Here is a 12,801-nt window from a genome sequence, read left to right as displayed (position 1 = left end):
ATTTGTTTCACTAATACTAAAATATGGAGAACCCGTACTATGTGACATCACACTTCTTCAGTAATTCCACTGATACAGCCCTGAATGTGCTTCTGTCTTAAACATGGGGAGGGGACTGCAGGCAAAGGTGAACCACCGAGTGTGCTCCCAGGGAGCTGGTGAGAGAAGGGCGAGGGCAGACACACGGTGAGCTGTCACTGAGCGGCGGGTCTGACACAGACAGAAACCCTGATTCACAAGAATGGCAAGGAGGGAAGCTAAAATCCGGAGGCAGGTGGAGGGAGGAGGGACTGTCTGAGATGGTCACAGATATGTAGTATTTTGAAGCTCGTAGGGGGAAGAATCAAATATGACTTGGAACTGGGCAATGCTTCCCCTTTCTTGTAGAGAGAAAAATAATCTCGCTTTAACACACGACTGTCAACAATAGAGCACAACCTAATTTTTGCTCTCTTAATTGAAAGTCCGATTCTCCTGACTGTCATAATGACCTCTTTGGTTGAGAGTTATCAAATGAAGGGGATGATAAAGTTCTAGTTGGCAAGGTGATGGGGGAGGTAACATATTTTCAATTGACCTCCTTCTAGAAGTCTTTGCTGAACAGATACACATGGCACACTGAAGTACTTTTGAATGACAGTTCTGCAGGGTTTGAGGGAAGCAAACCACCTGGAAATTCTGAGCTTAGTCACATTAGCAAACATTTGGTAAAGTAGATGCTTGAGGAGGCAGGCAGGCACAGGAAGGGGTCCTTGTCTGTGCACAGAGCGACCATGCCCTGCCTGAAGGTGTGAATGAGGAACATACCTGAAAATACCACTTTCCGCCGCACTGTGAGGTTGACGTGGCCTTGCTTGGCAGCTTGTTGCATAAGCTGGACCACAAGCTGGTGTGACTTTCCGATGACTGGTGTCCCATCCACACAGATTAATTCATCCCCAGACCTCAGGCGGCCGTCTGTATCAGCAGCACCCAGTGGTACGATGTGACCGATATAAATCTGTGGAGCAATCGGATGACAGATAAAACAGCGACCTTTTCATTTGCTATTATACTCAAAGACTTCACGTCTCCGGGAACATTTTAATTCATCCCTGCCTGTATCCGTGCCACAAACACTTCCTAGTGCCCACGGGATGCCAGGCACTGGGCTAGGTGCTACAGCAGCTCTCACATGGTGGAGAAAGAACTTTCTCTTGTTTGGTTCCCAGACACTTCTCTGTGGTGATGGTTCTTTTTCTCCTTGGCAGAAATAAAACTCTTTCTCCTTTTCTATCCACTTACGAACCAGCCTTTCAGAAAACTCTGCTAATTGTAATAGTGGTACTACTTTTCTTCAAAACACAGCACTGTGCTTCGCAATAGCGAGTGCACAACAGACTGTTAAATGAAGGAGTGAATCAAGCAAGTGTGGTCTGTCATCTGCATTTCTGTCCTCTCAGCACCCGCATCCAAGCAGCCTTTATTTAGTGCCTTATGTTTGCCGTCCATTCAGCTTTAGTTAAAATAGTTGTGCTCTCCCTGCCTTCTCCTGAGGTGCCAATGCTACCGCTACCTTTGCGTGACATGCATAGTATACAGAGCTCTGCCCGGTGAGTGGTGAAGAATATGGACTCTGGAATCAGACCCTTTCCAGTCCTTCCATCACGAATTCTGTGATCGTGGGCAAGTCAGTTAACCTTTTGGGTCTTCGTTTGATGATTTCAAAAATGGGGCAACACTCATGGACTTGAAGGATAAGTGAGAGAGTGTATGTTAAAGCCTGTGGCACAGCATCTGGCACAGAGTAAGCACTCAACAGTAACAGTTATTTTATTCTGATGAGGGAATTAATTACCAATACATGTCTTTAGTTCTCTTTTCCCCCTTCAAAAGGGTTCTGTGATGTAATACTACGTTTACTCTCAGGATGAGGCCCAGAGAGGTGAAATGTCTCCTAACTCTTGTTTGGGGTTCTTTCCTTTTGTAAAGACAGTTGGGCCCAACCTTTTCTAATCTCTCAACCTGGTGCTCCTCAGAATGCAGCACTGGCCAGAGCATCACATTGTTTTCTTACTGGATCCCGATTCCTTTTGCTTTTTGGCTTCATATTCTTTGATAGCAGCTCCCACTTTTCACAAACATGAACGCAAACTTTTATAGTGAAACCAAGGGTCCTTATGACTGTGATTAAATTCAGCTATAATCCTAGGCTGGAAATCATGTCTCTCTTTCTAACCCTCGGAGACCTAGCCTTCCCCCCCGCCCCCCATAAGCAGCAACCCCTGAGGCAGCGGAAGACAGGAGCCGGGCCTGACGAATGGTCATGGGCCTGGGCCTCTGGCAGGATAAAGGTAACACCCTGACCTGGGCCAGGTTTCAGCTCCTGAGCCCGAAGGTGGAACGACCCACTGGCTGCTTCCCCGTGGGACAGACAGAGGGACACTGTCCTCGAGATCTGAAAAAATAATTCCCCACCCTCACCTCAGCTCCGACGGTCAGCCCCTAGCACAACTCCGAGCCTCCAACACGGGGCCTTGGGATTTTGCCCTATGTAATCTGTGTCCTACACCACCGGGGAGCCCAGGCTCTGAGCATCAGCTTCCGGTTCTCCTGGGTGGTGCACTCATAGTGAAATGGCCAGTCTGTCTCCACTGCAATTGTGTCGGTGCTCGGCTCTGCCAGCGCCGGGTGAGTGAACTCTTTCTGTTCTCTAACCAGTCCCTTTTCCCTCAAGACAAAAGCTCCACAAGACCTAAGAACAGCCCCTCTGCCTGGACCAGGCGGTCAGTGTGGCACCTGGCTGGACTCGAGACTTGGGGATTTGTTACTGCTGCCGGCACTGTGTGTGTGGTGGGGGGAGAGGGGGTGCGGGGGGGGGGGGAGGGGCGAGGAGGGACACAAAAGACTCACAGGTTCCCCTGGTTCATTTCCACCCAGAATCCTAAATCCAAATCCAGTCTCTTTCCTCCAGAGGAAGATGTCCTGTTCTTGGTAATCTGGAACTAGAGGGGGAAGGAAGAGAGAGGTTATTTCTCTGATACAAGGCAGCACACCCCTAAGGTTACAGCTACAGGCCCGACACTGAGTGCTTAAGCAGACAGTCTTCTAACACAGACAAGGCAACAAACAACAGGACGCGGGCGAGGCGGACAGTGGCAGTCCTCACTGAGCACGAAGTTTTTTCAAAGGACTAATCGCTGTTTGATAATTCCTAACCAAGCCCGAGCCATTATCCCTGACTAAGCCAGTGATCAGCAGGGGCATGAATTGCAATCGCCACAGCCGCCCACAGTGCCCGGAAGAGAGATGCTAAGTCACAGCGACTCAGAAGGTAAGTCACCTGATGCTCCATCAACTGAAAGAAGGAGGAGCTTGGGGTGAAGAATGTTCCATTAAAAAAACCAACCGAACTAAAAAACACTTCTTTCTTTAAAGTAATCAAGGCCAGCGATGCCAATAATTTAGCTTCTTAGATCATTTTGCCAAAAATAAGTTAGTCTTAAACATCCTAATATTTCCAAATTTGCAAAGTTTACTAAGATTTCAGTACTTTACCCAAAAGTCTCCAGCCTTCCATATCTTTAAGATTAATGGTAACAACAAAATTGTTCTGTGTCAATGAACCATATTTCATTGTTAGAGTGACTGCTTTACTCCAGAATTTGCCTATAATATTTCATCATTAAAAGTATTAATTTATTATCCAATAACTTGATATTTTACTTTTAAAATTCAATATTTCAGTGTTTTAAAATAAAAAATCTCATTTTTAAAAAGAAAAGTAATTTCCATGGAAACATGCTTACTGTACATGAAATTGTTCTATATACCACTATTACCTAACTATGGCAATAAAAAAGGGTTATTTCTACTTAATTTTTATTTAATAGATAGTGCTTTATATAGTCTATAAATGACATAGCTTCTATTTAAAGAGAAAAAAATGTAGTTTAGTGGCAGTGAATCTTAAACGAGATTTTCAAATATTGTTCTGCAGACTTTCTGGTTTAAGTCCTTGCATTTGGGGCTGCAGCGGTGTGCAGACCCGAGCATTTAATTCTCTTCTCCAATTCTGTACAAAGGGCCAGGGAGAAGGAGGCAGTGTTTGCACTTCAAGTTGGAGAAAGGGCCCTTTTTAGTGACTCACCCACAGGCTTAAAATGTACAGCGAATGAATGTGCCAAGAAAGCAGCAGCTAGATAAACAGGGAAGAGCAAGGCAGGGAGGTCTGACTCTGATATTTCTGCTTGAGCTGTCTTAATGCCGTGGCTTTGAGCAGTGCTTTTCACCCAGCGCTTTCTTACTATACTCGAGAGCTAAGCTCCCAGAGCCAGGGACATGGAGTGGAGCTACAGCGTAGGACTCTCATAGACGAGATTTGAGAATTACATTTCCTTGAGCATGCTAAGGTAACACTATTTTCTTTCTGTTTGAGTGTCTGGCTACAGGGTATTTAGTGTAATAGACGCATGGAAACAACAAATTAAATCAACTTGGGCCTCCGTCGTTGGTTCACTCAAGCAGGATTATTACCAAAATGGACCCTGGGTGCGTCCCGGCGCACCGGGTTCCTGGCAGAGCCTGTGCGGAGTCTGCTGAACCTCCCTGTGAACAGCCTCTGCAGAGACCTCCAGCCAGACCACTTCTCAGCATCATTTCACAGGAGCACATGCCCATCTTATGATGACACCAAACGGAGCAAGTTCTGCCTTATAGAGCTCATTTAGGTGTAAGCTAGCACGGTGTGGGCGGCTGTGGCAACAGACTTAGGCCTATCATACAGGTTAGTCCAAAGGAAAAAAGCATTTGTTTCTCCCTTTGAATCAATGGGAAAATGGCAAATTTATTTAAAAACAAGATGCCCAACGACACCAAGAATGTTGAGGACTGCAATGATGAGCCAGGAAAACAGACACAAGCACAGTACACCACACGTAGGGATGCTGCGAAGGAAGTCTTTTGGCTCCTTAACGATCACACTCCTCTACGCCGACCAAATGCACACAGTTCGTAAACGTCGGTGACACACGGGATCACAGACTTCCTCCCTCTGTGTCCTCTGCCGCCAGCGGCACCGAGGTGTCCCAACTACTCCTCCCAAATGGTTGGTTCTCTTCTTTATCTCAGGCAGATTCCATCACAATTACATTTTCAGGAGACGGCAGGGTAGAGCCATCTTTCTGATGTTTATATCCCTTTGTTTTTCTTTTGAGTGAGGCTACATCAAAAAGAGCTAGGAGAATCTTGTCCAGCTTTCTTCACCTTTAAGCCCTTGCATAGGGGACCATCTCAGCAGTTAATCTCCTTTGGTAACGTAAGTGACAACACAATAAAGTGCTCAAAAGACTTCCTTTGCTAATTAGACGGATGGAATCACCAGGTTTGCAAAGAAAGCTCCTGGTGCCTCCATTCCTGCAGACACACATTTCCGGACTTAGCAAACCCATGCCATCACTTTCTCTTTCATCTGGTCTTTGGTCTATGCCTGGTTAACAAGAATTCCAAAACACTGGCTCATGGCATTTCCCTCTCTGTGTCCCGACCCCTCCCCCAGCCCCCCGACCAATGGGAACATCAAACAGAATGAATAGAATGGAGAAATAAAAGTTTTCAGCGAATCCTTACTCTGACATTCTCCAAAATTCGTGGAATTGATTTCTCTCTCTCTTTCACCCTTGCTCAATCCCGACGCAGGCGAAGGTGACATAGCTGGAATATTAATTTCACAATTTGCAAAGCTTAATGTATGTGCTTTCTCTCAGTTCATTTTAATTTCGTTTTGATTGATAAGGAGCGTGCAGTTGAGCTTTCACAGTAAAGGTCATGGCTGCTCTGGATTTTAAAAGATTGCAGTTTGATTCTGCTTTATTTTTTCTTTTTTTCATGGCGCTTTTCTTGTCAAAAAGCTAGAATTCACAACTGTACCGCTGAGCATTTCATAGACTCCCATGACCATATTAGACTCTTCATATTTAATTGGACCCCACCGTACGCATTCTTGCATGGCCTTGTCCTAACCATGTCATAAACTTTAAATCTGCCTAAACCCTTATTTCCTTTTGAAAAAAATTAAGTACACTTTTGTAACTGCCACATGACAGCATTTATTTAAGAGTATAAGGTTCCTGGTCGGATTCATTCTGTGCTAAGACCTGTTCAGGTGAATTCTAGGCAGTTCAACAGAACAGCCTTCCATGTAGAGGCACAAAGCATCAGATCTGCCGAGGTCTGAACACACAAACAACAAGTGTCTAGAACGACACCCAAGCTCCTGAAACGGACTCTGATAACGCAGCCCGCTCACCACTTCCAGCTGTGCACGCGTGTCTCCCCAAAAGCATGGGTTGCTCTGGTTAACGGGGCAGCTCTGACAGGCTTTCTTTCCAAACTATTTGTGAGTGGGCGAAACGCCAGTGGGAAGTTTGAAACTTCCTTTTATAGTCAACACCAGTGGGTACAGCCGGTCCCGAATGTTAACGAGTAAGACTGTACCAGCATCATTTTTAAAAACACGTGCATAATAGGTATGTTATCTAGAAAAATAAAATACCAAACAGGCAACATGGCTTTTAAAGGACTTCCATGCGTGCCTTTGTTTTTAATTAAACTTGTAAGCCCTCCGAAGGGATTCATGAACACGTCTGCACTTCAGATCAATTCACATGACCCTGCTGTTGTGACAGATGCCATATCAAGAATATGGTAGTTTGCACAGTACTTAGACCACGTGAAGGAACTGAATCTGAGACAGTGTTAATCTCCACATTGCCCTTCTCAGTAAAATGAAATATAAGGAAAATATGTTTCTCCACAAAGGAAGGCATAGATTAAGGGCACAGGTAAGATACGATCGCTGCCTTCAATGGTCCTGGAGTACTTTGCTCAGTTTAATATCTTGGGGGGAGGGGGCAGCGAATCACATCTGAGGCTACACACTGTGTTTTTCTTCAAAAGACAAGAAAAAACAACAACAACCTAGGGAATGGCAGAAACTGATCAGCACACGGCCTCCACAGCTGCTTCATCCTGACCAATCATACTCATGAGAAACGGCCAGTAACAGCAGCAGCCAAAGCAGAGCCCACTGTATGTGCTAAGATTGAAGCGTTTTAGGAACTTTCATCGGTAATAATGATAAGATACATGAACACTATTTATGGTGAATAGTCTTTGGAAGTCACTTCATCATAAAGGTAAGAAATTAAACATGAAGGCGATGTTTTGTTTATAGGAGCCACAGAGTTACGGTGTGTGCTCTTGCTAGTTCCTATTTATTGAAAAGGCAAAGCCAGGGAGAACACATTTAACTACAGTATCAGTAATTAATGCACAGACCACTCAATGTTGTTGTTTTTTCTTTTTATGGGGACTGTTTAGAAAGACTGCTAATATTGGTTTAAAAAATTACCAGCATTTTTAAAAACTAAGAGACCACTAAGGAAGAATTTAATTTTTTCTCATTACTCCCGCAATCCAAGCCAGTCACTTCATGTTCTCCTGTACATCAGAGCTGTTTCCCAAGAGCGTGTGCCATCTCCACATGGGGAAGAGCTAACGGGACGGCAGCCCTTACCTGCCACCTCCTTTAACGGAAAGGAGCAATAACCCCGTGCCCACTGGGCCCTGGATCTGATGGCCATCCGCATCTACCCTCCCCAAGCTGATGGCCTGAGGGAGCCTCCAGGAATAGCCGGCAGATTCGATCACTGCTGACACGCTCTCACCCCTCCCCTCGGCTTACCTCTATGCCATCTACACAGGGAAAACCTATCGCTAATAAGCCCCGAGAGCAAGCTGAGGCCCTGGAGGTGAGGCTGCCCGAAGACAGCAGCTGGGGTCTACTCACGTCGGCTTTCATACATGCTCCTGGACTGGGCCCAGATTTTAAAAGGATCTGGCTTTTTCTGCCCAGAGCTGTCGGTCTGCTCTGCAGCGGGGGCCTCTGCAGGTGGGAACTCGGGGAGCACCTGTGTGCTGTGGCTGGGGGAGGCCGTGTGCAGGCTGCGGTGGCTGGCGACGCTGTGCTGTGAGCTGTTCTGGCTGTCTTTTCTCTCCAGTGGTTGCTGAAAGGAAGCGAGTGAGAGGGGCAAGACGAGAGGGTTATTACTGGTTCTGAGTGGGTGTTTCCTATCAGCTCGTCTTTGTTCAGCACTTCTGTGCACACACACACAAATGTATCAACAATATGTTGGCTTCCACCTTCCTCCAGCTAATGCTGAATGCAGACAAATCCCCAAGCGATTGGCAGAGAGAGGGGTGGGCCAGGTGCAAAGACATGAGCACAAACCACACTGCTCTCTGGGCTGTGGCAGAAAATGAATCCAGTTTTCTTTTTTTTAAATCTTTCTTTTTAAATATATATATATTTTTATTGATTTTTTTACAGAGAAGAAGGGAGAGGGGCAGAGAGTTAGAAACATCGATGAGAGAGATCGATCAGCTGCCTCCTGGACGCCCCCCACTGGGGATGTGCCCACAACCAAGGTACATGCCCTTGACCGGAATCGAACCTGGGACCTTTCAGTCCGCAGGCTGACGCTCTATCCACTGAGCCAAACCGGTTTCGGCAAATTTCTTTATTTTTTAAAGTATTACATAGGTCTCCTTTTTCCCCCATCGACCTCTCCCCAGCTGCCCCCACCCCCCGGCACATGCCCTCACCACCCCCCCCTCCATCTGTGTCCATTGGTTATGCTCATATGCATGCGTACAAGTCCTTTGGTTGATCTCTTACCCCCTCATCTCCCGCCTTCTCTCATAGGTTGGACAGTCTGTTTGATGCTTCTATGACTCTGGTTCTATTTATGTTGTTCATTATTATTTTTAAAAAAATATTTTTATTGATTTCAGAGAGGAAAGGAGGAGAGAGATAGAAACATCAATGATGAGAAAGAGTTGTTGATCAGTTGCCTCCTGTATGCCCTACCCACCCACCCACTGAGGACCAAGCCCACAACCCAGAAATGTGCCCTTGACTGGAATTGAACCCGGGACCCTTCAGTTCACAGGCCCAAGCTCTATCCACTGAGCCAAATCAGCTAGGGTGAGAATCAGAGCATTTAGAATCATTATGTGTGCACTTGAACTTAGAAGTGGATAAATAACTATTATATGAAGAACTTCCATAATTCTTAGGTGATCTCCTCACACTACTGTTGGCTGAAAACTGACATCAAACTTTATATATGGGTTGACCTCAGGGGTCAGCCTTCTTTGATTTGCACCCTGTCCAAAGTCCAAATAGTATTCAAAGGTAAAGAACTTCATTTAAATTTCAACAGAATAAGCAGGTGTTCCTTAAAACCTGCCCAGCAAATGACCCTTCCCATTTTATGAAGTGTTCTTTGAACGGAGAGCAAAAATTAGGGGGAGGAAAAATACTGGGTGGGAATTAAAATAATTCCAGTTCTTATTTTCTCCTGTAGAAGACTGGTAAGCCCAGGTGTTTAGTTTCCCCCATTCAAAATAAAACCCTGGAACCTGCCTCTCACATGACAGGTGCTATGTCCCTACACTTACCTGCCGAAGAGCCCTCTCAAGGGACAGAGGACAGGAAGGGCTGTCTGTCTTTTCTTAAAGATCTTGTATAGCTTACACCTCCCAAGTACTTTATAAGATCTTTGACTGAGAGCAGTCTGGGTTTCTAAAGTTCTGTGCAGAGTCAAAATCTTCCCTTGGTCTTACACGGAATTCTACCAGCAGCTCACTCTTGCTTCCTCCCTAGGTAGCCTCCACGTTTCATTCCCATACCAATGGACATTTCCCAGGCCCCTTTCATTTAAATCGCAGGTCTCTCTGCCCCTCTCCTTCCAGTCCTTAATTTTAAAACAGCATCTGAAGAAAGTCCAAGGAGGACAAAAGCTTCATTTGCCCTTGACAATTACAGATTCCACTCTGAAATCAGGCTCTGGCAAAGACTCAAAGTTGAAGAAAATTGGATGTGTGTTTAATGAAGGCAAGACAGACCATTTAAAATGTCACTTGGTGTGTCCGTGGGAGAAATCTGAGGACCATATTCTAAACTAGCAAAGAGGCACCGGTAACCCTGTAGGTGGGGTTTGATTCGCTTAGAGTCAAGGACAGCGGCTCTGGGGAAGGCAGTGTTTGGGGGTGACAAACACCATCACCAACCCACATGAGCATCGTTCTGTTCTGCGGATAAAGCGCTCGGCTCAGACCTGCGCGGGTCAGCATTCCGAAGACTTGGAACAGAACCGGTTCTGCCAACTTCCAGCCGCCCCCGTCCCCGCAGTGAACTCTCAGGGCCAGAGATCTCATTTCGGCCCCCGAAGGTCAAAGCCTGCCTCTTGCCTCCCCCGGGGACAAGACACCCTTGGTGTGGGAGCATGCCAGGCCGGGCACAGTTTAAGGCACCTTCTCAGGGCCCTGCCTTCCTGGTGTTTCCCAAGTCAGGAACCAGGTTTGGACGGCAGTTAAAGACTCCAGAGTCAGAGAACATGAACGACAGAGAGGATCTCCTTCCCCTTTGCACCTGGGACCTGTGTTTCTCCTGGCTGCCATCTTTCCACGGTGGCCTTGCCGCACCAGCACGGGCAGCACAGCCACGGGGTGTGCACCCCTCTTCCTCCTTCCCTGTGCTGCCTTCTTTGTATTAGGGCGCACAGCGCAGGCTTCTTATCAGCAGACAAGATGTAGAGCTCTTCTCATTCTGAGAGTAACCGTGGTAAAAAGAATCAGTGGGGACTGTTACTCTATTTTCTACATTTGGGCGATACTTTGTTTTTGTTCACCTCTGGGAGCGGGGGAAGGAGAGATTTTTTAAATATAAAAGCAAATAATTCAATAAAGGGCCTCTCAGTGTACCCTGAGAGTTGCATTCCTCCCTTCAAATGCCTTCTCTCTCTCTCTCTCTCTCTCTCTCTCTCTGTCCCTTGAATCAGTAGCAAATGTCAGATTGTGGGGTCTGTCCCCTGACACTACACTGTTCCACAGGGAGGCCTCCGGGGCTCAAAGCTCAGTTTCCTTCGGGTCCACACTGCTAGGGGGGAGGGGGGGGCGAGCGAGTGCTCCGCAGGCTCACCCGAGGCACACGGCACCCTTCCCCCTTCGGGGGGTCACTCTGTGGGCTCTGGAACCCAAATTTCACCTCTGCTCCCCCTCCTGACCTGGAGAAAACCATCCCCTGCGACGCTGCCCCACTGAGGAGTATCATAACCCGGACCCTGCCCTGCAGAGGGTGCGCGAGCGTCCACAGGTGCGCACACAACACGCGCAGAGCTGGCGTGTCGCCCACGGGGTTCCAAGACCCTGCGATGGCTGTCGGTGTAACAGACCTCTGGCATGGGGGAACGGACCTCCCCAATTTAGCTGAAGACACGGACTGGCCATAAACAGAGGTGCAATGAAGTCCCCTGGAGATGGTCTGAGCCATTTTTCAAGTTCAAACACCCGTCTCACCTCCCCAGTGAAGGTGTCATGTAGGTCCAATTTAACAAAAAATGGAACAAGTTTGCAAAACTGCCTCTCAACCAAACTGCGCTTCTGCAGCCCTTTTAAATGCCACCCAAACGTGGTTCCCAATTTGGAAAATACCAGGAAGGCAGCGCCTGGGAAGTGCTTTACACTGTGCGGTGGCCGGGCCGCTGCCTGGCACCCTCCCACACCAAGGGCTACGTGCACGCTGACACGGGAGCTTGCGGGGTCTCCCCCGGTAAGCCTTAGCCTCACCTTATGTTTCTTCTCAAGTTTAGTTTGGAAAAGCACTTCACTGGAAGGTGCCTCCTGTATTTAACATGTTGGCACTCTGAGCTTTCTGAGGCTTTGCCTCTATATGTGAAAAAGCCCAAAACAAGCCTTTCATTTTCTGTGAGCATCTAATCAGCTCTGGCATTGCCTTTATCTGGAAGAGCCCACCGCTGTCCAGGAGGAAAGCCGTTTCTCTCTCAGATTACCAACAACCTGGGGGCCTCACCCGCAGTCTGCGTGCCCTCCCGGAAGACCTGGGGCAGGAGAACAAATTCAGGTCTCAACTAAATACAAGGCCAGGAGCAGATTTGCATCTAATGTGATTGTCCTTCACCTCATTTTCTAGGTGAAAAACCGGCCCAAAGCCAGGTTTCTGCAGTTAAAGATACACCTTCAAGTGTGTTACCGCAAGCCAGGCACACGGAGAACACGGATGGAGGGAGCACCCAGGTCAGAGCGGCCCGCGAGGCCCTCCTGAGCCCCTGCTGCCGTCCAGGGGGGCAATGAAGTCCACTGGAGGTGGTCTGAGCCGTTTCTCAAATTCAAACACCCCTCTCGCCTCCCCAGTAAACGAGTCACATGTCCTGACCGCCTGCTGTGCGGTGGACTCTCGGGCTGCGGTGTGTGAGTCAGGAGGGTGGCAGCGGAGCTCCAGAACTTACATCCGGGCGTATCTAGGTTGGGTGCGTGTGTCTGTGCAGATGAAAGTAGCCATGACAGGCTGGTACCAGCAGACCACACCGCCCTTTAGCTGGGTAAGGAGAGGCCTGGAAGAACATCCCATTAATGGAAGCAGCATGTGCTCAGTCTTCAAGCAACACTGAGATTGAACTGTTAGAGAACAGAGAGGAGGCGAGTGTGGCGCAAGGGGCTGCAGTGTCTCGGTGACCTGGGAGGCTAACATGAGGGCCTCTGGGCTACGTCAGAGAGTTTGGGTTTCATTCTTAGTCCAGGGGAGGAGGGATATATTAATGAAGGAAAAGCCGGATACATCAGAAGCCAACTTGCTTCCAGCAAGTGTGGTCTGGCTCCTGGGGTTGGGGCGGGGATGGTGTGTGTGTGTGTGTGTGTGTGTGTGTGTGTGTGCGCGTGTGTGTGTGTGTAAAGGTTAGT

The 12,801-nt window shown here is 47.7% G+C and overlaps 1 protein-coding gene across 16 annotated transcripts in view; it reads right to left on the bottom strand.

The window, feature by feature from the left end:
• MAGI1 (membrane associated guanylate kinase, WW and PDZ domain containing 1) overlaps positions 1 to 12,801 on the bottom strand; it is a 559,916-nt gene that overhangs the window by 26,166 nt on the left and 520,949 nt on the right. For 12 of the 16 annotated variants that reach the window (XM_059663036.1, XM_059663038.1, XM_059663040.1 and 9 more), the window contains 4 exons: positions 7,829 to 8,045; positions 5,608 to 5,691; positions 2,893 to 2,984; positions 808 to 1,000 (listed from right to left, as the gene is read on the bottom strand). In XM_059663036.1, coding sequence (XP_059519019.1) covers positions 808 to 1,000; positions 2,893 to 2,984; positions 5,608 to 5,691; positions 7,829 to 8,045 — 586 coding nt within the window. The remainder of the gene's footprint in view (positions 1 to 807; positions 1,001 to 2,892; positions 2,985 to 5,607; positions 5,692 to 7,828; positions 8,046 to 12,801) is intronic. The other 4 variants (XM_059663044.1, XM_059663045.1, XM_059663051.1 and 1 more) reach the window with 1 other exon arrangement.

This window comes from Myotis daubentonii, chromosome 14 (assembly GCF_963259705.1).
Source record: "Myotis daubentonii chromosome 14, mMyoDau2.1, whole genome shotgun sequence".
Taxonomy (NCBI): Eukaryota; Metazoa; Chordata; class Mammalia; order Chiroptera; family Vespertilionidae; genus Myotis; species Myotis daubentonii.
This window is presented reverse-complemented; position numbering and strand designations above follow the sequence as displayed.